Genomic DNA, 27,110 nt, shown 5'->3' on the forward strand with positions numbered 1-27,110 from the left:
GATGGACGGCCTTCTCTCAGTGGGAATGTGGTGAAATGTTACAGGCACAGGTGTGTGTATGTGTGTGTGTGTGTGTCTGTGTGTGTGTGAGAGAGAGAGAGAAAGTCAGGTCCCGATGGGAAAATCCCTACCTCTAGTCAAGAACTTGCCCACTCCCACTCCCCCGACCACCCCATCCTCCTCTTTCTTCTCCTCTTCCTCCACCTCTTTTTTTTTCCATTTCTCCTTAGAAACCAAACACACAACAGACTCATGTTTTGGGAGCCACAGCCTGAGAGTAAAATACAGTATAATTTGATGTATACAGAGTCATAAAATTGCCAACACTGATAGCATAGGTGAGAGGAAGAACCTTATCAAAAATAACAACTCATCTTGTACCATACAGGATTTAAAATTGATTAAAATTGTAGATAACACATTAGATCAAAAGGGCCACAGTGACCTGTTGCTTGCCAAATAGTGAGCTCACATTTATCTGTGCTGTGAGGCCTCAGATCTCATTGGTTACTTAGCTGACTTTGTCTTCTCCATCAGCCATCTTAATATTATCTTATCAAATTACAAGATTCATACACTGAAGCTTTGGCAATGTTTATCTTGATGGTACTGTGCGTAACCCTCGACATTACGGTCCCCTTTGTCAGGTATAAATACTAGTAACTCATTAGTAATTAAGATTAATGCAACACCGTTTTGTTTTATTGTGTTTATAATGACATTAAAGGCTTCTTATCTCTTAGTAAGCAGCAAAACAACTGTGCTATAACTTGTTTTTTAATTGTTCACTAATCATTTATAAACTGCTTACACCCTAATCATTACCTAATTATAAACCATTTATAAATCCTTTACAAGTGTAGAGTTATTGTATTGTGTTATTATTGTGATGGAGATCCAGCTCACATTTTACTCATCTTGGTCACATCTACAGACTTTAATTGTTAAAAAATAGTCCATTAGTACACAAAAAAAAAATCTTTTCAAAGTTGTTTACAAGTAAGAGTACTGTAGAATTGTAGAATGAACATGAATGGCAACGTAAGTATAGATTTACATCTGTGCTGTATGCACACTATAAGATCTGATGTTAAGTTTGATCATTTCACTTCACACCACTACCGTTTCCTTAGTGTTTCATTGAACTAGAATCCTAAGTCACAATTGTTACCCCCATAGTGCCAGTGGCCTTGGCCAAACGTGCGAATATGAAACGGAGTGTAAATATAGCCTCATAGCTCATGCTGTTTCCTCCATTGACTCTTGTTAGAAAAACAATGGCATCCTATTATTCACCGGGCCGTGATTGAACTGGAAGAAAAGACTTGACTAACTGTGTGGACATTGTTCGTAGTCACAGTTCAGTGGTGCTTGTGAGGATCTGTCCAAAATGCCCTCAGACAGAAGCAACGTACGAATTTATTTTGTTCTTTTTTTTTTCTCCACTTCACCTTTCAAATGCTTTTTTCCACGATAAAAACTTTCTTGCTCTTTTCCCTCTTGTCACGTATTATTATAAATCCTCGAGGTTCGCCGGCTGATACGCTATTTTTGGGCCTGGGTCGGCTGAGTTTGAACATGCAGAGTCACCGAGAGGCATTGTTCAAAAATGTTCCCTAAACATGAGCGACCGTCAAAGGTCAGATCTCTTAGAATAACTCCTGTGATATTTAGAAACACCTTTTGTTTCCTGGTAGCCCAGCTAGCGGTGATGCTGAGGTAACAAGAGGAGTCAGTTGGCATGGCAACTATCCCTGTGACCTCTCCCGCAATAGTACTGACATAAAGGTCTGTTATGCAATAGGCTGAATGTAGGGTCATCGCTTATTCATAAGTGTTGTTAGTTTGCTCAAAGCATCTTTTGTTTTGCATACATTTCATGAATTAAAACAGTGAATAGAAGCTGATCACACGCTTAGTGGAAAGTCACATGAATGCAAATGGGTTTTCTCACTGTTCATAAATGTTATAATTATTATTATTACTTAGAGACAGTAATTTGAAGCTGTTAACAGTTGATTACAGAGTTGTTGTCCATCACATTCAGAATTTGACCATGTAGCTGCAACACTAAAATAAAAGTATAATATGGATGTGTTGTGCAGTCAATAGCAGCGTTCGCATCCTTTACTTTAGCAGTAACAATATTAGCAACGCCACAGGAAAAGAGCTCGCTTACAAAGTTTTGCATTCTAAATCTTAATGAAGTAAAAAGTATATAAATGAACTTAAAGTATTTAAAGTAGTCAGAGTGCAGAAAGTGTAGATTATGATACAGTCACATTCATGTATAAGTGGTGTAATGCATGTCAGGTTGGAGGGAATTTTAACTGCTTTATATATATTTTAATGGATTAATCTGCAACAACACATCATAGTCCTCAGCCTGGTGATGTGTTTTAATCTGAAAAGTAACTATAACTAAAGTTGTTCACTAAATGTAGTGGAGTAGTTTACGACGACCTGACATTAAAAAAAAATTACCTCATGTCCACTGCTCACAGTAGGTTGATGTTAGTTGATCACACTCATGATTTTGCTTTGTGTGGTGTAAAACTTCAGGCCAGCATTCAGATGAACAGACAAGCCCCTCACAGGACTTGGCCCAGCCTCAGGAATATCTGCATAAATGACTCACGACAGAGGAAGTACTGCTCAGAGTGGCTGCTGCGCGGCGGTCGTTCGTTCGTGGACTTGGGTGTTGCTTCTTTGCGCGCAGATTATAACCCATTCTTCAGGCAGGGGGCGGGAGAGAGACTACTTTTTGAGCAAAACGGTACGACAGACTCTTGGAAATCTGCTCTGCCCCTCACCACCACCACCACCACCACCACCGCCATCGCTGCGTAATCAGGCAGGTCCAGGGCTGAGGCGCACCGAGCCACACAGAGCTCTGCTTGTTGATAAGACTCCTTGGAAGAAGAGGACTGTGCTGACCTGCGACGTTATTTAACACTTTGGGACGCATCACGGATAAAGAGACTCTTAACTAGAGGAAAAAGAGAAGTTAACTGGATTTTTCATTTGTTGTATTTTAAAGAAATGGGGACACGCTTGGAATAATTCAACTTCACTTACTTTCTGACTGTTCTGGATAGTTTTGCCTTGTTAATTCTTGTTTCTTGGAGATATTAAACCCTTTGATAATTAAATGTAGTGCTATCCATCTGCGCTTTTAGCCGAAACACGCACACTTGTGCGCAAAGTGAACTAAATAAAGAGGAAAAGCGCCTAAATTGAAGGAGATTTCTTATTCATCCAGCACGGTGGAGTTTTTTTTTTTCTTCTTTTAATCTCTCACAAATTGGACTTAAACGTCGCAGCTGCCTCCTCTCCTCCTCCTCCTTCTCCTCCTCCGTCTTCTCCTGTCTCTGCTGGAGGGACCCCAGTGCGTACGGACCGTCTCGGCGCGCGCAGCTCCGCTGGGCGAGCCGCTGTCCCCCCGCGCGCAGTGCTGAGGAGAGAGGGACTCTCGCGCTTCCATAAATGCCCGGTCCGTCGAAGAGGCTCGAGGCTGGGCAGCAAGATGAGCTCGTGGGTACAGCTGCTGCTCGCGTTGCTGGCGGCGTGTCTGCGCTTTGGCGTGGCCGAGGTGAGTGAGACCAACTTTTAGAGATGCTTCACCTTCACTGGAACGACTATAAGTGCTCCCATGTTGCACTGCTGATAGCTAATATAAGTTTACTATATAAGTTTCAATCCCGTTTTGTAAGTTTGTAACAACTATTTTAAAACTTCAAACTGTGTGTAACAAATTACATTGAACTTATCTGTTCTGATAATCTATTCTCTTTTTGAGCCTAAATTATGAGCAACATTTATCAAAACCAACAATGTGTTATTCCCAAGAAACACAACAACAACATGACAATCAAATCCAGGTGATTTTTTAAAATTTTATAACTGTATCTAGTGCACCTGCTCCATTCTCATAACAAAATCCAGTCTTATTGCTTCTGAGAGGGGTGCAGAAAGTAACTGGCGTTATGAATGGACGCCCAGGGGCACATTGCAGAGGTCGGCCTCTGTGGACGATGAGCTGTGACACAGAGGCTGCCCAGATAGGCTCTTTTACAGCTGGATGCTCCACGTGGTGAAGTGATGCATTCATAGATGCTGTTCCAGATGTTGAGCAGGGCCGTAAATGAGTCAGCGAGCAGCATCGAAGTGTAAAAGTGTAACATCACGCTGCAGGACAGCCAGGAGAGACCACAGTCGCAGTGACACTGTTTTTTTTCTTTTAAATTTAACTTTGACTGCCAGGCTGAAATGTGTATATCCGCCAGGCAAGGTGACACAGAATGTGGGTTGTGGTGAGAAATATTTGTCATGCATCAACTCACTTGTCTTGGATGTGCATAACAGTGACACAAAAATGGAGATGGTGCCAAACCGCATTACAAAATTCAGCTGAAAATGTAGGTTTCAGTATGTGACGGGCATTTTGCTGTAGACTGATGCACTTACTGACGCTTTTTTCACTTCCAGTAACCCAATTCTTCTCTGCTACCCCGTCTCATTTCAAAAGTAGCAAGAATGAACAAGCAATAGTGAGGTATAGATGTATGCTACATGGGCAAAGTCTGACCGTCTGCTGAGGTCAAACAGGAAGACACTTAACTGAGGGTTTTGTCTAGGTCAAGTGAGGCTTGACAATAACTTACATTGTTATGTTCATTGTAGAAAAAAGGCCGATTTTCCTTAAATAAAGTCTATAGAAGGAGGTCCACATGCACATTGAATGTGATGTTATCCGTGTTTCTGACCCAGGCAGTTCATCTCCACAATGAATTGCTTGGGTCAGTCACTTGTGAAACTAAATGGGGTCAAAACACACACAGTTAACAAGTCAGTCAAAGGAAATGAAGATTTAAACAAGTCAACAAAGAGGGGACAGCCCATTTGTGATTTTGCCCAGTCAGATGGAGTTCTGCTCCCGGGACTGAGTAATTCCTGCACGTGTTGGAAGCTTTTAGTCGGCAATTAAAAGAAAAAAACAATTCAAAAGAAGAGGGAAAATGTGCACACAGAATTTCTGCAGGATGTGACCTGTCCTTTAGCTTCTTATCAAGAACTGGCGTCACAAGTAGTTTCATTCACCAAACGGTGTAGTGTATGTGTGTATCTTACCATCACCATGACTGTGATCGTGAAGGCAGATTTAGGGTGAAACACATTTATTATGGACGACTTTAAATTCCTGTCATCAAGCCGTCGTTTCATTTTATGGCTTCTGTAGGCACCACATGTAAAAGAAAGCTCAAATTTGACAGGCCAAGTGTTTTAGAGAAAGCTACAAAGGCTTTGAGGAGTACAACCAGGAATTCCCCATGTCTGATTTAAAAGTTATAGTGTGGCAGCTGTGAAAAAGAGCCTGTGTGCAAAGTTCAATCACGTCTTTTATGAAAAGAACATTATCGTAACAGAATGGGTTTAAGAAACATCTAGTCTTGAGCGTGAGTGATAATTTAAAAGCCTGCTAATATATGAGGCGGTACATACAGCGAGCTTATGCATTCAGCTGTGGACCACCAAGGAGGAATTTACTTTTACACAAACTCATCATTATCACGAATTGCATCTGACGCCTCTCCAACTCACAGTTAAATTATGACAAAGGAATTAATTAAAGTCACACTTTTTCCACACGATCCAGCGCACGTGTGGGCGTACGTTCGGTGACTACATGTGAAACCTCACACGTGTGCTGCTGCTGCTCCTGCAGCAAACCTCGACCCCCTAATTATGTGCGGGTGGATGTTCTCTCTCCTCCCCGGCCCTCTGCAGCCACTGCCTGTACCTGGCATTCCTCAATGTGTCCAACAGACCTTCAGGGGGGTGGGAGGTGCGCTTCAAATGCTAAATTATGCCGCATTTCTTTTGACCATGTAACAAAAAGTGCTCACCTTTTTGGATCAGGTCAAGTCCCCTATAATCAGCTACTTTATTATCCTGATATATTAAAAGCAGCATAATCTTTATCCCAACATTATCAATGCGTGTTTACACAGTCTGTCTGTGGATTTTGAAGCTGTTTACATCTGTTTTGTTTATCAGAGCCAAAGTGTTTATTTAATATTTCCTGCTTAGACACAAATCGTCATGACAGCAGGCACCACTGTGAACAAAGGCACACATCCTATAATTAACATCAGACACAATTAGCCAGGCGGCCAGGTTTGCTCCGTTGGCGAAGGGAAGAAATCATCATGATGACTCCTCAGGGGCATCGGCAGCTCTACAACAGAGATGTAAGTGTAATACAGCAGGCATTTCCCTGCTGTAAAAGTAGACTCTCTGACAAGCCAACCAACAATGGGGGAAAGCCAGTGGTGTACAGCATGGGCAGGATGAGAATACATGTTCATGCATGGATGACCGCTTCCTTTGGCTAAAGCCTGCTTCCCGTAGGGATTCATTATATTCTCCAGAACCTGAAAGGAATCTCACACGCACACAAAAGTTAAGGCGTGGAATATTTCAGATATTGTATATTTCTAAATGCTAATGCATGCTACTTCTAAGACAGTGAATATTGTGTTTGTCGGTGCACTAGCCACAGCGCATTTGCTCCTTTGTCACTGTATTCATTGGTTCAGTCTCACCGTGAGCTGGCAAACCAAATGAAGCACATCCGCAGCATTTAAACCAAAGCGAAGAAGCGCCTCGACCCATGTTTGATCCTTATCCATTTTAACCCGCCTTTTATTCATCTATTATCCCTCTTTTTTCAGATGCGCCTCCCTCCTCTCCTCCTCTCCATCACTCCTTCCCCCACTTCCTGACTCCTTCCTTGCTCCTTTGACCCCTAAATGTTAGCAGATGAGAAGACACAACGCCAATAGTCATTCACCCTCCTCTTAGTGACCATTGTGTGTCTGCTATGGTTAATACTCACCCCCCCCCCTGCACTCACCCCTCCCTAGCTGTCCTCCCCATTAATGACTAGGGGGGTTAAACCCACAGTCAGTCCATAGAATCACAATGCGGAGCTGTTGCTTGGTTTTTGGTGTGGTGCTAAGGAAATATTTGATTAAATGCATGTTGTTTAAGGGTAAGACTGGTGTTACCTCTCAACAAATCCCATGAGAAAGAAAGAATTGATTTTCCTACTAACAATCATTTCATGTGGAGACACAGTCCTTTGCTATAAAAGTCTTTCAAAAACACGGAGGAGCCATAGTGTGTGCTATATTCCTTCAGTGCGATAACTTAGTGTTTACAGCCATCACTGATGCAAACAACCCACTCACAGCCCCAGAGAGCACGAAACACCTTTGGATCTAGTTGTTATGCTTCTTGTGTTTGCATTAAAAAAAACATCCCAATTTTGATCTGTTTACATTTGGATCACCTAATTGTGTCTCAGTGCAGCAGATACACATTCGCACACACCCTGAAACACTTGTGAAATGTTTGTTGCAGACGCCCTGCAGTGTTGTTCCATTTCCTCAAAGGAACTGTCTGGGAAACTCTAATGTCTAATGCAGGATGGACACAGAACGGGAAATTCTCAAACAGCTATTCTTATTGTCGTGTACACTGCAGAAAAAAATTGTCCAAATATGGTTCCGTGCTTTTTCCCTTTTACCCACAATAATGTTCCAAGACGGTCCAGAGTGATGTATCTGGTATGTTTGGCCTCTTATGTTAATGTATTTATACTTGTGTGTTTCAGGGGGACCCTCTGCCTGCAGCCCTGGTGGAGCTGGTTAGAAACAGCCCCATCTCGTCCATAGAGGACCTTCAGCTGCTGCTGCTCTCTGACTCCGTAGGTAAAGACCAGCTCATTCTCATACTACTGTGGATACATATGCTAGAATACAACACAAATCCTAAGTAGGAACTCTAACTGTGGTCATTTTTCTAAAATGTATTGTCACCTTAATTTAAAGGATGATGCTGTGTGGGTTAAGAAAGCTCAATTAATTAAGCCCAATGATGCAGAGACAGCAAACTCAATATGCTGACTTATGTAAAGATGTTTTCTCATAAATGCCAACTTTGTCATTTGTAGTTTGAGATGCTATTTTAAAAGTAGAAGATTTAATTCAAGAATTTATCAAATAATGTTACATTATTAATAAAATGTGTGTGGGCAACAAACACTAACATGGCAACAACAAGTGGGTGCTTCTCTACCCTAATTGTGACTAGTAAACATCACCAGTAATAAAAGTAACTCAGACAAACAAACGGAGAAATAAGGAAAAAGAGAGAAACACACACACATGAAAATGCGCAAAGTCAGAATGAACTTTATTCACAACAGCAGCTACTTAGGCTTCGTCTAGATCTCTTATTTCTCTGTCTCTCTTGCTCACATGTGACATTTACTACCCCCACACCCTCTTTGTTTCTCCCTCTCTTGTTCTGTCCTCTTGTGCACGCTCACATCTACACGCCCACATGCAAGGAACTGAGCTCATGTTTTCATCTCCATACATGCAGAGGGCGCTAGAAAGCCTTACAATAAAATATACACCACGTGCCAAAAACAGACCATTCATAAACTGGTCGCCGTGTTTACATAAGTCAAATGCTGTATTTGTTTATTGTTGTGTCTTAGATGAGGAGGGAGGGACTTCTGCAGCCAGTGGAGGTCACAGACTACCAAGGAGCCTCGGTGAGCTAAACCCCCCCCCCCTCTTCCTTTTGATTACTTCAGAGTGTCATTTGAAAGTTTCCTGTCGCGCCCAAAATGTGAATTTATTGTATATCATGAAAGACAAAGAAATCACTGCTTCTTTAGATCTTAAAGTGGACTATAAATGCATCATTCTGTGAGGATAAATATCTGTCATGCTCAAAAAATGGTTGATAGAAGGTTGTAGTGCTGGCATGCAGGATTCCTGATTTTCCTCATGAATCTAAAAGCACTTCATCCTCATTAGCGGAGGATTACGGGTGTGTTCTGTTCGCCTTCCTGGGAGATGATTAATGTGACAGGTATGGTTTCAGTGACACGGTAAAGTCTTTCCCATTAACCTTTTTTCGCTATCATGATAAAGCAGATGTCTGAATTACCAGAACAATGTGGGGGACTTTGCTGGATTCCCTCCAGCATGAGGAGATACTAATGACCCTACAATTAATCCTTCCAAATATCTTATATATGTGTCCTCAGTTCAATAAGAACAGTCTAATTGAACAGTACACCTTTGTGAAGCAAAGTAACTGACCAGTACAATGAAACAGGCAACACAGTCTGACTTGAAGAAGCTGTAGTATATCTACTTGTTTGAAATGCACAAGTTTCACATTATAATCTTCCTGCTTGTTTCTGCTGTGTAACAACTAGAAACTGGCTGCCGTGCTAATACAGGAAAGTTGTAGGTGAACTGCACAAGCCGTAGCCACTATGGTGCAAAATGCTAAATTTAGAATCAATGACGAGAGTTTCTGATTAGAAACACATATAGGTACATGAAAACAAGCTGTGTGAGTCACAGCGGATGAATGAGTAATCTCAGTAGAACTGAAAGTAATTAAGCTGTTCATGTTTGACACGCTCATCTCCCAGCCATTTCACGGCAAATCATGTGCACTTAGATTTTTGTCTTTTACTTATTGTTTCAAAAAACACAAGCAAAAAATGACAATGGGCATAAAAACAACTGCAAAGAGACACAAAACGAACACAAAGAGATGAAGAAATGACCACGGAGAGGTGCAAAATGACTAAGAGGAGCTGCAAGGGGACCACATGGAGCCACAAAACTACAATACGGAGATGCTAAAAAACCCACAAGGAGATACAAAATTTGTGTGTTTTCCTTTGAGTCTGGAATTTAGGAAAGATGTGTGAATTGTGTGTGTCCACGGTTTCATTAATCCATCCACGCTCACACTCAATCATATCTTAACCCTCAGATGCTCAGCCAGCACAGCAGGCTCTGTGTAAAGTTCGTACAGAGGTGGTTGAGGTCACCAGGGCCATGTTGGACCGTAGCAACGCTAACTTCCTGTTATGGCCGCCCTGCGTCGAGGTGCAGCGTTGCTCTGGCTGCTGCAACACCAAGAGCTTGCAGTGTGTCCCTGTTGTCACGCACACCAGATATTTGCAGGTATATAACCACACCCACATACAAAACACACACATCCTGGAAAGGCTGTGTTATGTTTGTGTTATACTCAGAACTATCCCCTCTGACTCCCATCTTCTTCTCAACCTCTCCAGGTCATGAAGATTGAGTACGTCAACAAAAGACCCACTTATGCTAAAGCAGTGGTGTCAGTGGTTGATCATGTGGAGTGCCGATGTCAGCCTGCTCCACGTGCCACTCTGCCCAAGAAGAAATCATCTCGCAGACAGCACAACCACCAGCATCGAAACCAGACGCTCAGCCATGGACACGGACATGAACAGGTTTGGCTACGGCTACCAGCTGTTGCATGAATATCTGACTTAAGTAGGATGTGCGTATATATACTGTATACTGATCGGCTTAAGCATGAAAAAAATAGTAATATCACAGAATAATAGCATGACAAACATGTCTCTATTTTTATGTACATTGAAGTTGACATATTTTATAATATTAGTTTAATAGATACATTGAATGTGTCATACAAGTGCCAAGAACACGCATGTATTTTATCTACCTACACACTGACTTCTACTTCTTTTGTGACTGCTACATGAATGAATGGATGCACTTGGATATGTAGGATTTTGATTGAGAGTTAATAGACTGAGCTGCATTCTGATTTAGATTTTGTTGAATTTTATTGTCAAAGGTCAAGGTGCACTCCAAGGACGAACTCCATCAGTGGGATGAACTGAAGCATAACCAGAGGGCCCACTTGGAGGATCTACTGGAGCAGCACTGGAACCCCAGAGGAGACACCTTCACTCAGCCAGGAGAAGGGTACAGCCTGACTGGGGAAGATATGTCTCGCTCTGGAGAGGCTATTCTTCTTGCTCCGCACTGGACACATAACTCCACCTGGCTCCTTGGGACTAAACACCAAAATGTGAATCCCGAGAACGTGAAGAGGAAGAATGGTAGGATCTCAGAGGGAAACAAGACTGTTTCCTCAGTGGATAATGTTGGTGCTGAGTTAAAGAACAAAATGATAGAAGGTGGAGATGGGTTGCTGCTCAACAGGACTGAAAAGACAGATAATGAGGGAAACGGGAGAAGGGACGAAGGCACACAAACACACAGTCCATTATGGCAAGAAGACAAATCCAAATTTTCAAAGAGCCACACGAGTGGTTTCTTTCACCCTGTTACTCAGAATCCTCAAGACAAGTTCAGTCCTACTGATGCACCCGGTGAGCGAGCTGGGAGCAGGTTGCGACCAACCAAAGAGCCAAATCCAGATCCTCGAGAACAGGTGAGACGGAGAGACAATGAGACCCCTGAGGAGGTGAGGATATTACAGATAGAGGAGGAAAAACTGGAGCAGGAAAGAAAAGAGCTTCTACTTCTCCACAAGAGGCTGGACCAAGAGAAGGAAATACTGAGACAGCAGCAGATGAAAAGAGAAGAGGAGGAAAGGCAAAAAGAAAAGGAAATGGATAGCCAACATCACCTGCATGGTAAACATCACCATCATCTGCAAACAACAACAACTCAGAAGCCAGGTAATAGCTTTTACTGAATCCTTTGGGTTAATAAAAACACAAGTACGAATTAGAAAGGATGCAAATAACTGAAATACTAAAGTTTGGTAACCTATCAAATTTTGGTGTTGATCTCAAGAGTATTCTCACAATAAAATGGGGAAAAAATCATAGATTTTTGGGAATGTTTGTCAGTAAATTGTAAATCTTATTCCGACAGCGACAACATCTACGACTACCACACGGCAGCCATCAGCTCCAGCAAGCCCCAGACCCCCACCCCGCCCAAAGAGAAGGATGAGGAAAAATCGCAAACGGATCAGCAAGGCAGCTATGAGAGCAATGCTAATGTAGAACTAAAACAAACCCAGGTGAGTTTACTGAATATTCAGATAAAGGAAAATGTGAATGAATTTATGAACCAGTCTGTTTTGTGTTAGTGAATATAATATTTCTATTTAGTGATTTGATTGTTTTCTCCATTTGCCCCTCAGGGACACAAAGTGAACTTGGTGTATTTCGTGGATCCAGAGGTGAAGCAGAGTGACTCCCGTCATATAAATATTTATTCACTTGTCAGTAACCTGCTCGTCCTGTGAGATCTCCTCCGTAACACTACTAATGAGCGTCTGGTGAACCTGTAACTACACCTGTATGGAGTAAGAGGAGGGTAAGAAGAAAATGGAATATAAATAAGAGGTTGACACTTGCGTCTACAATGACAGTTGCTGGTATGAAGTAACGAGTGGCACCCGAAGACGACAATTTATTTGCAAGCACAGTACCTGAGGGGGACTGAAACTGCATTGCTGTAGAACTGTGGAAAAATAGTGCAATTTCAAAACTCTTCTTGAAACCTTGTTTTGATATCAACAGAGAGAAACTGCACTTAGATGTCGACAAAACCAAGTCTATATGGGCTTTAAATGACAAAATTTGTTGCAGAAAGACTTGAGTTTGTGAAAACCACGGTCAGACTGGACTACAAAGTGCATCTGGTGGAAAAATGGACGGACATAACTCTTCTGTGTCATTCAACAATCTGTTTTGTTGTGATTGGATAATCTTGGAGACAATCATCAATATACTTCGACAAGTAATGTTGACTAAAATGAGCAGTATTTCCATGTGAGATAGAATTCACATACTGAGTGTTGGGAAGATAAAGCTGTGTAGATTTAACACACCGAGGCCTGATATCATTTATTAGTTCCATAAAACAGCCATCTCTCTTTAACCATATTTAATTATATTTAACTCATTGCAAACACTGGAATTACGCAGGTGTGATCAGAGAACAAAAATATAAAATGTTGCATTATTGAGTTTGTGTGCATCAAATCTCATCACAGGTGGTAAGAAAAAGGTGCTATCTGAGTACTGGGCTATAGCATTACACCTGTGACCTGTCATTGTGCTATGTTTCTTATTTATTTTATCTCTGCCATGACTGTGGATTAACTTTCTATGAAAATACGGCAAACAAGATGTGGTTGAGATATGTAACAATGCTTCATGATGGCTGGGTGGTTCAAACAGACAGAACACGTTTTTAAAATGACCAAATCCTCCTATGACCTCCCAGGATCATGCAGTGTTTAACTTCCATGTTAAAAAAAATGTGTGCATGTGTGTTTGTTTTGTACTGTATGCCCTAAGTGTGTAGTGCAGTGTATGTTTGGGCTCGTCCCGCACCTACACTTCCGTCATGCATCTCAATACTCACGTAGAAGCATCTATTTGTTTCTGTCTATGATGATGGAGAGGTGGCTCTCCTCCACTGATTACCTTTTGGCAGAAACAATCACATTCCTTTTAAACTCTGGGAGGAAGGAAAAGAAAATACCTACAGCATATTTTTCTTCAGGTGCCCCCCACTGTATTTGTTTTTATTAATCTGCATCACATTGTTTTTGACATTTCTTTTACAGGAAACTAAAGAGGTCAAAACAAATATCATTTGTCACTTAAAAGGACAGAAAAAAAGCCAAACATTGCAAATGTAGATATTGTTTTTATGTCTTTTATATTTCCATTAGTAACAACATGTAGAAACACACTGGTGATGCCATTTGTGTCAAATAATTCACAATCAGCATTTTAAGTTATTGAAAAACATGGCTTGTACGTTCTTCATGCCAACCTAAAACTGTTACTTAATTTGTCTATTTTATTATGTATATACATATGATATGATGAAAAACAGAATGTTTGTGATAACTTTGCCACCTAATGCTATTTTCATATGGGTATAAGAAGCTAATGTGCTTAAATCTACCTTGCTTTGTGTTTTTATTACCAATTTTCCTTCGATGCCAATGACTTTGTTTCCAAAAGACTCTTTGTTATGAAATGTGCAATATACAATTCACAGAAACTGTCAGTGGCGGCCCACTGACAGTTTCTGTGAATTGTATATTGCACACATGATGACACAAACGAAGCAAAACTGATTTTAACAAGACTGAGAGTCCATGGCTAGAAAATCCATGAGGTTGAACTTAAGCACAGCGGTGGTTTGAGCTAAATGCTAACATGCTGATTATAATGTCATGTTAAGTGTCTTAGTTTAGGGTGATAGCATGCTAACATTCGCTAACTGATAATTCAAAGTGCAGCTGAGGCTGAAGGAAATCTCATTAGTTTTTGCAGGCAAAGAGAAATTTTGACCAGATGTTGATACCCAATGAAAAGTAAAAAGGTTCACTAAGGTTACAATTTATCCTGAAGGGAACATGACTGTGTGTAAGGAATTTCAGAGAAATCCATCCAATAATTGTCAGCACATTTAACTAATGGACAAATGTGTCAAATTTAAGGTGGCTTTAAAAAAAGTTATTTGGATTTTTTGCCTCTTGGCAACAGAAATGGACTTAACTGAATTTAGCTAAAAACAAAGTTATAGTATGCAAGGCTTTGCAACACCAGTCACTGCCCAGTTTACAGGAGATTTCAAGGCTGGAGACAAAATTATCTCAGATTATCCTGTTAATCTAAGATACTTTTTTTTACCATTTACACTTCAACTGTTTATCTTACTTTTTGTAGGCGATAGCATTGTATAGTCATCAAGCACGTGTTTTTTTAAACCGCAACCTCTCAGAGGACTCATTTGAAGTAACAAAGATAAAACCTGACTTTTCTGATGTATTTTCTGAGGCTGTTCGGATCCGGAGACGTCATATCTTCTCCTTAAATTCACCAGGTGCAGCACTGTGCAGTGACATTTGTTCACTCTGACAAAAGAGAGAGAGAGAGAAAAGAAAAAAGTGGGTGTTGATGTACTGTACTGTAGAGATGAACTCTGGCACGCACTCTCTTTGTGGTTTGTTTTTCACATTTACCCACTTGACGCTGGCTGCAAAAAAATCCCCAACTCAGCAGCCAGCTGCAAGGCAACGTCTGCTAATCATCAAGTCAAGAAGTCATTTGCTCCCCTGTCTAAATGGAATCATACGCGGAATGGCTTTGAAGCATAATAAATGCTAATACCCTTAGATTTAATCCGTCTTTAGAGTAAAGGGGGCTTACATACGTGTATATAGTTGTAATTATGGCTTTCACACAGTTTGGGCTTAAAGAACCACATGCTTTGCCTTGACTTCACATCATTTGCATGAATCACTAGATTTGAATTCTGTACCAACTGACAATTTTGCAGAAAGCTACACAACATCTGCGTCTCTGCCTTAATCGCCCTGCATACGACTCCTTAAATTCAATGTGTATTCATGCATTTATTCCCATTGCCCTACTGTCAATCTCACACGGACGTACTACTTCTAAACAGCAGACCGTCTCCAAATTCAGCATCGAGGTGGGATGCCTGCTTTTCCGTGGATGTCCGAGCAGCTCCCCACCCCCTGCGGACTTCAAACAAGAAGTGGGAAGAGAAATGCGTGGAGGCTTGTTGACTGTGACAAACACACACAGGCATGCCCGCGCTCATTCAAACACACACAGGGGTCAACCACCATGACAGTGTGGGAGGGTCTCTGAAGAACCAGAGACTGTGACTAAAGACACAACGTGGCTCATAGCTGGCTGCTTGACCTTAAAGAATGATATGGCTTGTTGGGTCTCAACAACACGGTTACCTAACCAGCAAACAACCACTGGAACAATACAATGACCCATTATGACCATAACCTGTTAAACAATTTAACAAAGACCAACCTGATTACGAACCATGACCCAGCCTTTACTATTAGTTCCAATCGAACCCTGTTAAATATCATTAACTGTGTTGGGATCCTTTAATTATTTGGTCCTTTTGCTGAAGTGTTGGAGCACTGAACTTTGCATCGTTGACCACTGACATAACCCGCTCTGTTTGCGCGTCTACCTGATTATCTGGTCCTAAAACATACTGGTTAGGTGAGCTGGAATCAGGTTGTTCCTACATGTGAGTGTGAATGTGTTTATCTGCACCGTGGGGACATTAACCACACCGTCACATTGTGAGGAGTCTTCCCACTTTTGGGAAAAAGAAGCATGTCTCCAAAGACTTGAGTTAAGGTTAGGATACTGACGGGTATTGTTAAGATGAGGGTTTTTAGAGAATTAATGAATGCAATGTCCTTCTAAGGTTGTGCTTGTGAAATCAGGCATTGAAACATGTGGAGGACCTCTGGGAATGTGCATTCATGCAGAGCAGGAGCAGCTCCAATGTTACTTAACTAAAAGCCTGTTTAAGTTTTCTCTTATGTTGTTGATCGGAGGGCTGGGGGCACCCACCACTTTTTACACTGTCAAAATTTGTATTTAAACATCAAATAGGAACCATCATTGTAGTTTAGATAAATATAGCTTGTCTCCATCAGCAAACTCTTCATTTAGCATAATTCTTTGAAACTACCATGCTGTAGGTGCTGAGCTTCTACTGAGTCCATATGATTACATATCTGTGGTATCAAACGCATGCTTTGATTTAGGAGGAGGGATTGCAGACTTTCAGAGGAGAAAAAACATGTGTCAAGTGAGCATGTACATAATTGTTCAGCAAGGTTGTTTCCACCTGTGTTTTTCTAACTTTTTTGTTTTATAATCACTCCCAGCTCTTATCCCGTCCAATATCAGTGATAAGACTTGTAAAAAGACACACAAAAAAGCAAAGGCAAGACTCTAAACAACAATGGCCAAGCACTGCCTTGCCAAAATACCTCTGATTGGCCTTAAAAGATATCTTCGCCATAGCTGTCTGTGTTTCGGCATGGCCTGGATTCCCTGAAGTAGAAGTGAGGAAACAGGAGGCCTTTGAACAGGAGGTTACACAAGCATCCGTGTGGCGCCACGCACTCCCTACACCTTCCAGCACTTTTATTTTCCTGTTTTTATGTATGACAAAGGACGGGGACACGCTGTACGCAGATGACCACACATCTTCCCCCATCATCAAGCACACACACTCTGGTCTTTTCATTAGCACCTGCCTTTGTACACTATCTGTTCTTTGCTCTTTTCGCTGATGAGGATCAATATGACTCAGTCAGTCAGTCAGTCAGTCAGTCACTCACTCACTCACTTAAAGCATCCTCCCCCTTAGTGAACAATAGTCCTCTGATGGTGTCTGTGAGAAATGTGAAGAAATGCTGAGAAAACACATCAAATCGCCTTCCCCTCGCCTTCCACGACCATTGTCAAGGCCAAATAAGCGACTGCGTTAGCGTCTTCGCGGGCATCATGACTCAGTTGTTGTGTGTCAAGCTGCTCCTCAGCCTCATCAGACGGGAAGTTGTACCTAGCGATGGGCTGGAAACACAGGAAGTTGATATCAACATGCCTGGAATTCCAGCATATTGTTCTCTCCGCAGAGACAAGAAAAGACTCATGCATGGCTCAGGCACAATATGTTCATGATACAAATGTGTTTCAGTAACATTACATTGCAACCTCATACATGCACGTAAATCACATATGTATCACACTTTCATACATGCGTCCAAATGCTGACAGACATCTGTGCAGATAAACAGAGCAATAAATTAAAGAGCACTGTATGTGTGTGTGTGCGCTCCTGCATGTGAGTGAGAGAAAGTAAGTCACTTCTGCAGACACAGTGACATCCACATTTTGATTGGGAAATCGGCTGCCAAATTATTGCAGCCTGTATGACTAACCTGAAAATTTGGAAAAATTATTTAGCCACTTCAGAGTCTTTTCATTTAATTGTGCCATGTGGGTTTTGCTCCTTTGTAAGACTAGCAGTTAGTCCTGAGTCTGTTGAGTCCAAGTGATTACGATCTCAGCTTATGGGTCTGTCTTTTCACCCTACAACCACTGAAGTAAATTTCACAAGCCACATATCTTCTACATATTCTGGCACTAAAAAAAAACAGACCTATAATCAGCAATTTGTCTAAGATCCCCCTTACCAGTATGCATTTTAACACTATCCAAAGATGAGCAAATGTTCTCGGTGTATTTTGAAGCTGTTACCAATAGAGAACTGTAACTCTACACCTGCTCCACCAGATTATTTTCAGCTATTTTATCAACCAACGCTAGGCTGACAGTCATTTCGAGACAGTCTATCAATCTGTCATAGAACAACAACTAACTATGACCTATACTCAGCAAAAGTATGAATTATATCAAATCTGCAAAACAGCTGTTTCTCTGACGAGGCAACCATGCCCACTTAGAATACAAGAAGTGCTCACCATTTCATACCACTGGCGAATCTCAAAATGCACCATCTTTGTCATTAGTAGAGTATTTTTGGTTCTGAATATTGGATGACAGTTAAAATAGAGTAGTGTGATTTCAAAAGTCAGAAGGGACAGTTCTGTCCTACAAAGTCAAAACACCGTTACAATAATGGAAATGTGTCACTGTTACTCCACAGGACCACAGATGAACAGCCAGCTACATTGATAAAACAAAAGCTATTATCAAAGCTGAAGTAAAAAAACATTGTTTTGTTATCTGCAATCAAAATGATTCCTTTTTGATGAGCTGAGATAGTTAGCTGTGATGCATGAGCTTGGTAACAATTGAGAAAGTTATGATGAGGCAGGCAGTAAATCCAGTCATGATGTAGAAGAACACTAGCTAAAACTAGAACGCCTTAGCAGATCTCAGTAGTGACCGTGTCAACTTTTGATCCCAATGGCCGCTTTCAAATGTCTTCACTTGTAGATTCATTCGCTAAAGGTCGTCAAACAAAATAAAATAATGTCTATCTAACACAATACAATTCAGCAGCACAAACAGCCTCCACAACGTCCAGTCGAATTAGGAAATTGTTTCACTGAACACTTTTCACCAAAAATGTCATGAAGGTAGAATTTATTGTGGAATTGCTGTTTTCAGACTGCATCAGTTTTGACTAGCTGTACCTAATAAACTGGCCACTGAGAATAGATGATGCAATTTAGTTTATATTTGTATGTCGAAGGGGTGTGTAAGCCATTCATGAAACGTAGACAAAAATGTTGAAAAGTTTACTATCACGATTCAAAAGTGCAGAAAACATTGCAAACCATAGCAAACTTATGCATATTTATATTACATATAAATATATTTATATATTAATATATTTGTTATCATTTCATACAGAATACTCCTTCATGGTCTGTTACTTACATGAAAATAGATTCATACTGAAAGTCTCACATGCTTTAACATATTATAAGTATCCTTCAATTATCTCTGTAGGCCTTAACTAAAAACATGCATACAGTGACAACGCTGATAACCTCACAACAGCAGCAGCAGCAGCAGCAGCACAGCAATGTCTCGACAACACGCTGTACATATACATTCAGCAACACATTGGCTTCAACACTGGCAACAACTTCCTAACTCACACACCTTTGTGCAAATGTGCAGACATGACCACAACGAGCATGATGGTAAGTAAAGTTATGAAATGCAGTTTACGCAACTCTGCTTCAGAACGTCAGTTGTGAGAGAGATAGTCGAGAAGCTCTTAAGAAAGGGTTTTTAGATTTGTAGGCTACGTTTTTGTGAAACATCTTACATGCCCCCAGCTTCATGTGCATATATAGACATATGTGTTTTACATATGTACACAGTTTATGTGCCATGCTGAGGTACATCTCTCATATAGACTTGCACCACATGCTCAGCTCACTACTGCCCTCCATTGGTCAGACATCCAGCCTAATGTTAGGTCAGATAAGACATGAAACCAACAAGCTTGAACAATCCATGTGTAAAAACTTATTGGTTAAATAAATTAGCGCATTTTTCGCATGGAAGCAGAAGTGGTTCAAGTGGAAAGCTATAAAAAAAAAAAAAACCCAACAAGAAATCACTGATTGATAAATTGTTGTATCTGCTGAGAAGTCTTATATACTCTTCCCTTGTATGATGCAGGCTACTTTTCTGCTCTCATTTGGGGGAGGTGGCAGTAACCCGAGGCATGTATGGTGCCCCCTTGAGGCCAGGGGGTGAAAAGTCCAGAGGTGTAGGGCGTCGGTTCTTGGCTGCTGGTGGGCTCACTGAGGCCTGGCTGGACGTCTCTCTTATCAGTCCACAGTGTGACATCTGGACGCTGTTGGTTCTGCTCAGCGCCGTCGTGCCTCTGTGTGTTTGTGGTGCCATCGCCGCGGGAGACAAGATCCTGCATGGACCTGGAGACGCTGCGGCTGGGCAGACACACATAACCCTTCCCGTAAAGGGTGATGTTCACAGGGGAAGGAGAGTCATCTGACTGGCTTTCTTTCTCTTTCTCTTTCTCTTCACTCTTGACGTCTACTGACTTGCAGTTTTGCTCTGATGACTGTCAGATGGAAACAATGCTGTTCAGTGTGGCAATCAATCGCTACAAGCAATTAATAATGTCAACTAATCATTAATATTAACAAATCAATAATACCTTACCTTGCTCATTATCATTGTCTCATTTAAAACATGCCATACAGTATTTGCAAGTGGTTGTCTCCTAAACTGTGTTCGCTCCCAGTATATTTCCAAGTCATTTCATTGGAATTAACATTAATAGTTCAACATTTTGGAAAACATGCATATTAGCTTTCTTGCCAAGAGTTAAATGAGACGATACCACTTTCGTGACTGTACAGTAAATATGAAGCTTCAGCCAGCAGCCGGTTAGCTTAGCTCAGCATAAGAAGACCAGAACTGGAGGAGCACTGGTAGCCTGACCAAGAAGGCCAATAAATAGCCTATTGTCTAATAGTACAGAATTTCCCAAAATGTCAAACTATTCCTTTATTCTAATGGTTTTGTGTTTTTGATTTACACAAATTCTCAGCACCTGGATACCAAACAAATGATAGTGACAGCGAGTGACTGACCTGACAGAAGATGTACGGCCCGCTGAAGCTCATGGAGGATGTGTCAGGGCTGTTAGCCTTCTCACCTGGGGAGGGCAGGCTATCACACTTCCAGCAGCCCTTGTACTTTTCCAAACCCATTTTTTCAGTGTCCTTGGTTGGCCACAGCGAAGTGTCTGAGGAGCTGCACGGAGCGACAGAACAGAACTCGTTTTTGCTTGGTGACAGTCAGTAACTTATCCATTCATGAATCAGAAGAATTTGTCAAGTTAAAAAGTCGGGTGTTAAACGCATTACCATGAGGATATCCCGTCCAAGTGCTGTACTTTACTCATGGACGTGCTCTCACTCTGCACGAGGGTCCAGTTGGTGGCAGACTGGATGAAATGCAAGCAGACAAACACAAATATATTAATATTAATACGCCAAAAATGGAAACAAACGGATCAAACTGCAGAATCATGGCGTCTCACCTTGATGTCAGACAGGATTTTGCTTTTGCCTGGAGAAGGAACTGAGTCCCCCCACAGAATTACCTTCCTATTAGTTCCAAATATACAAAGTAAGAAGAGAGTTTTAATAAAAATGATAGTTGAGAGCACATTTGTCATTTAAAAAGACACATTGGTGTGTAAGTAAAGCACGCTAAGTGGTTTAGAGTCCTACTTTCATATCATCCTAAGCAATATATTGGATAATAATGGAAACAGCTGCAGAAACAAAGTCATGACACTGATGCTTATGCTTTATTTCAGGAAGAAGAAACACAAATACAGCATACATAGATAAAGTACCTCTGACAGGCTGGAATGGTGAAGTAGAGTGTGAGGACGACTGTGGCAGCAAACACACCGATGAAGATATAGATCAGGGTGGTTGGGGACCAGGTGGCTGCCAGGGGACAGATAACAGCATGAATGATGATAATGATGATGACCATTCCTAATGTTTTTGCAATGTTATTTTGTGTTGTTCACCTCTAAATAAAGCGGGCACTCTCTCCAGAGGAAAATAAAACCCAATAAATAATTTCCACAAGAAGAGGTGAAATCTGTACAATACCTTCATTTGTAGTCCACTCCTCAGGATCAGTCCATTCAGAGGGGATCCCGTCATACATGGAGCCTTCTCCAGAGAAGATGAGCGACCTGACCTGGACCTGGTAGCGCTGGGACGGAGCCAGAGAAGCTTCCAGGATAGTGAGGAATGTGGACCCTGAAATGTTCACCTGGACAGAAGGTCCCTGAAAAAGGAGCACATTTAGATGTTTGATTATATTTCATGAGCTGCATTATTCCAAATATTTGTGTATATCAAAATTGTCTCTAAAAGTTCCTCACCTGATCCTGTACCCTGTGATAGCGGACGTGATAACACAGTCTGAGTTTTGAAGCTGTGCTGGGTTTGGTCCATTCCACCTTCCAGTTGCTGTCTGTCTCCCTCACATTCACCTGCTGCGGTGGGTTGGGACGGACTGTGCAAAAAGAGATTAGTTTGTAGAATTCAATAAATATGATGAAATAGTTTATCATTTTTTGCTTTTGTTTTTTATATGTGCGTAATCACCCCTGGAAACACACGTATAATGCATAGGTAGGCTGGATGCTGCCAATATCTACGCTGTATAATATCTATACAAATATTACCTTTTAAACTTTTTCTGATGCTGCAACAACATTTTTCCCCATACGATCGTTTTATCTTACAAAGGAAATGAATCTAAATCTTTTCACTGTGTGGGGGTTATAATGATAATGTATTATTATTATTAGAACTTGGAACAGTTTACCAGATGACGTGAGATACTTAAGTATTAAGTATTTTAGTTCAAATACACTATATATAATATATAATGACTTTTACTTTTTGCCTCAGTATCACTTATTTGTTAGTGTTTCATGTTAGTGTGTCTTCTTGTTTGCTCATTGTGTGTTGAGTTGTCATTGCCTGGCAATAAACAGACAGAGATGCAGTAGTGCCATTCAAACACTAGGTGGGGGCACTCAATCACCTCACTGCTGCTCTGCAAAGCACTCTGCATGCTTTTATCACCTAAGTGTGTGTTTTTAATCTGGCAGGACATGTCATCCCTCCTCTGTCCTACGAAGATGTGCCCTCATGTCTCATGTCCACTCACTGTGACGGCTGCTCTGGAAAATCTTGGCATTGCGTGTTGGTAGGAGCTCCAGCTGCAGGTGTGCAGGCTCTGCAACAGTCAGTGAGCAGCTGTATCTCAGAATCGTCCCGCTCAGGTCAGCGCTGACTGCTGGGTTCACGCAGCATCTCTCAGACCTGTAGGCAGGGATTAAGGAGGAGAGGAACGGTCAGGTGAATGAATGAGTGATGACCAGGCGGCATTGTCGGCGTCACACTCGACTTACGGTGCAGCCTGGTCGCCTCGACAGGCCAGCTGGTAGGTAATGAAGTGAGCCAGCTCTCTGCTCACCTTCCAGCTACACATCACCTCCTTCTCTCCATTCAGCACACAATGCAAGCTGGGAAGCTGCCCAGCGTCTGGAGCCAGAGCGAAAGACGGAGAGAGAGAGGGAGAGAGAGAAAGGGCTGATAACAACATCTGCAAAGCTCCAGACTTTTCCTGGGCTCCCATGAAAATGGACAGAGGGAGAAGATTAGAAATATGAGGAAAGCAGATAAGAAGCAGAATCTGTATAAGAAAAAAAAAGGCTGGTCTAAAATGATGCATTAAATATGTGAGCCAAATGGTTTACTTTAAATGTCAAAGTTGACACACATGCAAGGAATGACTCCTAATTTTGTTAAAGTTGAAATGAATGCTTTCTTTGACTCACCTTCTTCAGTCTGCCAGGTCACCACTGGACTCCAGTGGCTCCACTGACCCACGCTGGCCCGGGCCCTCACCCTGGCTTCATACATGCGACCTGGAAGCAACAGTCGCTTCTCTAGTGTCACGCTGGTATTTGTGACGTCCTCAGTCTGCAGAGAGGAAGAAAAAGTCTGCTGTTAAACTCAAAGTCAAAGAAATATTCGGAACAGTACATCAGATATTGTGTTCGGGAACTACAACTGTGTCCAATCCATTTTCAGGTTCAATTTCACTTGAACTGATGGAAATGTTTTTCTAGGAACTTTTCAAAACCCACTCCATGATTTCAAAAACACGGTGTCATGTTGTCACGCAGCCAGTGGAGTAAGCACACTGTGTTTGATGCTAACCGTCCAGTTGTCCTCTCTGTCGGCTCTGTAGCTGAGCTGGTACTTGAGGTTTTTGTTCAGGGAGGAGGAGGAGGGGTACGGGCTGGACCAGGTGAGCCTTCGGCCTCTGCCATCTGCGTCGTGTGTGGAAAGGGTCGCTGGTGGGAGTGCTCTCACTGCGCAACACAAAAACACACAGCTAACAGATGAAGTGAATACAAATGTTTCAGTTTCCTCGTGAATTGTTGTGTATTAGTTTTGTATTCAAAGCCTGATTTATTGTTATTGTAATCAACACCACAGTAAAGATGGCAGTTATGATTGACAGATGTCATGTAAACTCACGGTGCTGAGAAAGATCCAGAGGCCTGTGTGTGATCGATGAGCAGAGGGCCTCTGTCTTCCTCTTGAGGAAGAAGACGGTGTGTTTGTTGCCGATGGCAAAAGCCTGAGTTTTATATCTGCACTGGACAGTCCTGTGCTCACTTGCATCTTCTACTGCAGCACCGTACGGCACACACTGTTCTCTGCAAGGACGACACAGAGCTGTGGGACGCAAAAACTTTGGTGCCAAAGTAACATATTGCCCACAATCCTATGGTTTGGCCCAAAAAGTGTTTGCGTTTTTACCTGTTGTTGTTTGTCTTGAACCAGACCTGCAGTGATGTGTTGCCGTGTTCCCTCCACTTGCAGTGCACATAGGACTCGTAGTCGTTATAGCACTGTAAGGATTTCAGCAATGGAGACTCTGGGTGGGGAAGAGGAGGGGTGGAGAGTGTTGTTTTCAGAAAATATATTAATTATTTTTCTAGATTAATCTGAATTGATATTGTACTGTAACCAAAAAATTCTTATGTAAAAGTAATAATTCAACAATGTAAAAATTCTCAATTTCAAGTACAGATCTTTCATTTAAAACTGTACTCAAGCAAAAGTATAGAAATTCTAGATGCAAAATATATAGTACTTGTTATGCTTTCCCAGTGTTATACACGTACATTAGGATTATTAACACCAGTGCCTTCGTATAAAGGCTTTTACTACATGTTTGTTTTGGTTAACTACTTTAATTTTGGCAATTTCATCTTAGATATCTTTGTTCTAAAAATCTCTGACCATAATATTGTTTTTCACAAAACAGTTTAATTGATTTAAGAAGCCGATAACAATTATTTGCTAAATATGTAATGTAACCAGTAATTACAGTACATCTGTCAGATGAATGTAGTAGAGAGTAGAAAAGAGCAGAAAACAGAAATGTACAAGTAAAGTACAAGTACTACATAACTGTATTAAGGTACACCACTTGGGTAAATGTACTTAGTTACATCAACCAGGATGTACTCGTGGCAGGTGAACACTCACCGTTCTGTAAGCTGCTGCTCTCATGGAACGTACAACGGTCTGGACCGGAGAAGAGAGCCAGAGGAGGGAGGATTGATCCAAGCACAACCCACAAGAGAGGCATCACTCCTGGTTACAGACAGGGCTAGGAGTCCCTGAAGTTTTATTTGGTCTCAGGGGACGTAACCGTGTGTATTTACAAGAACTCTGTCGATGAGAGGGAGGTTGGGTACATAGACAGAGAGAAATAAGTACATTTACCAGAAATAATGAAGAAATGAGTCATGACTGCTTTGCCAGCGCTCACTTCCGCTTTGAGTGTCTGCTTGTTGTGGGATGTCACCAGACATCCGCCTGCGTCTTATCTCTCTCTTTCACATGTGATATAAAGAACTCTGGGGAAAACATGTCAACGTAAAATACCAAACACTGGTGACACCGGTGCGCAGGTTCACCACATGCTTAAATATTCAGTCTGGGACTCATCAGTGCTTTAGAAAGGGAACATTTCTTGATCCTCAAACTAGCCAGAGTGAGTTACTTAAGCTTAAGGGTCCTGATACAACACAACAGACAATACGACTTTTAGAATTAGATCTTTTGTCTTGTGTATGTAATTATTGATTAAAGTATAATTCTGTTCCATTTAACTGTTTACATGTCTAATTTCTTGTTATTTTGTGTTGTTATGTTTACTTTTTACGTTACAATCTGCAAAATGCAAAAGCATCTGTAAGTGGCCTACACACTTCACGTAACAAATCTACGAAAAATAACAACAATTCTACAGTTCTGAATAGTAACTGCTAATTACTATATAACACATATATATATATATAACATATACATATATATAACTGAATATGAAGTCTAGTAGTAGACATGTTGAACAAATATTTATGAATGACAGGTTTAGTTAATTCATTTCTTAATTGTATAGCTTCCTAACAATTTATTGGCGGTTGGGTAAATAGCTACATTTCTTTCATTTCTTTGAGCACCAGCGTCACAAACTTCCTGATTCTAAAAAATTACAGTAATTCATATCTGAGTCACAGGATGTCAGCAAGGAGGAGGTCATGTTGTCATTCAACATATTCCATCATCAGCTCTAATGAGGACAAATCCAGCCTGTGGATGCATTACTGTCCTGATATCAGTTAGAACCGAACACACATGAAGTATTACATGGAGTAAATCTCCCAGCTTCCTACCTTACATGCTGCGACTTGATTTCCGTTGTCCGTCTGTCATCATTGCTTCCTTTGTCAGCCAACCCCACATGAACACTGTTGAAAACTCTGTGGGAGTTTCCTCTGCGATGACTTCAGCTTCCCCTTTCCATCCACAGTGTCACTTAATGTCATTATCACTTTAATACACAATCAGATGTTTTTTTCAAGTGCAGGCTGCAACATGCTTGGTGGTTCATTTGAAAAAAAAAAAAATAATAATAATTTTGGAGATTTAGCAACTGTGATTAGCTGTGATAGGCAATAACCTGCCGTGCGGTCACATAGAAGCCTTCAAAATGCAAAATACATGTATATGATCTGCATATTTTGCCATTTTTTTGGCACAGCAGTTACAAAGACTAAGATGAAATACAGTTCTGATGGCCTGCTGATTCAAGAAACCTTCTACAAAACAGTTAAACTGCCCAAGGCCAGTCATATGCAACATTTCCTGCTTAAATGCAATAAATCAAAACGGTTTTGTTTCCTACAGATACATATTTTGGTTTCATGATACGGCCT

General features: G+C 41.2%; 2 protein-coding genes across 2 annotated transcripts; one reads left to right on the forward strand and one right to left on the reverse strand.

The window, feature by feature from the left end:
• Positions 1 to 3,390: 3,390 nt before the first annotated feature.
• On the forward strand, positions 3,391 to 13,817 carry pdgfbb (platelet-derived growth factor beta polypeptide b). Its single transcript, XM_070848699.1, has 8 exons — positions 3,391 to 3,592; positions 7,679 to 7,775; positions 8,570 to 8,626; positions 9,874 to 10,067; positions 10,181 to 10,369; positions 10,741 to 11,593; positions 11,793 to 11,943; positions 12,067 to 13,817. Exons 1-7 carry the CDS (start codon positions 3,527 to 3,529, stop codon positions 11,924 to 11,926), a joined length of 1,590 nt encoding a protein of 529 aa, XP_070704800.1. The 5' UTR covers positions 3,391 to 3,526; the 3' UTR covers positions 11,927 to 11,943; positions 12,067 to 13,817.
• Positions 13,818 to 18,972: 5,155 nt separating this feature from the next.
• Positions 18,973 to 26,631, reverse strand: csf2rb (colony stimulating factor 2 receptor subunit beta). The gene is made up of 15 exons (XM_070848179.1): positions 26,568 to 26,631; positions 25,375 to 25,560; positions 24,640 to 24,757; positions 24,355 to 24,536; positions 24,031 to 24,185; positions 23,646 to 23,790; positions 23,217 to 23,349; positions 22,973 to 23,127; positions 22,176 to 22,309; positions 21,898 to 22,078; positions 21,630 to 21,726; positions 21,309 to 21,375; positions 21,133 to 21,212; positions 20,857 to 21,019; positions 18,973 to 20,321 (listed from the first exon to the last, which is right to left on the reverse strand). Exons 2-15 carry the CDS (start codon positions 25,475 to 25,477, stop codon positions 19,917 to 19,919), a joined length of 2,118 nt encoding a protein of 705 aa, XP_070704280.1. The 5' UTR covers positions 25,478 to 25,560; positions 26,568 to 26,631; the 3' UTR covers positions 18,973 to 19,916.
• Between the last annotated feature and the right edge of the window lie 479 nt (positions 26,632 to 27,110).

This window comes from Pempheris klunzingeri, chromosome 17 (assembly GCF_042242105.1).
Source record: "Pempheris klunzingeri isolate RE-2024b chromosome 17, fPemKlu1.hap1, whole genome shotgun sequence".
Classification (NCBI taxonomy): Eukaryota; Metazoa; Chordata; class Actinopteri; order Acropomatiformes; family Pempheridae; genus Pempheris; species Pempheris klunzingeri.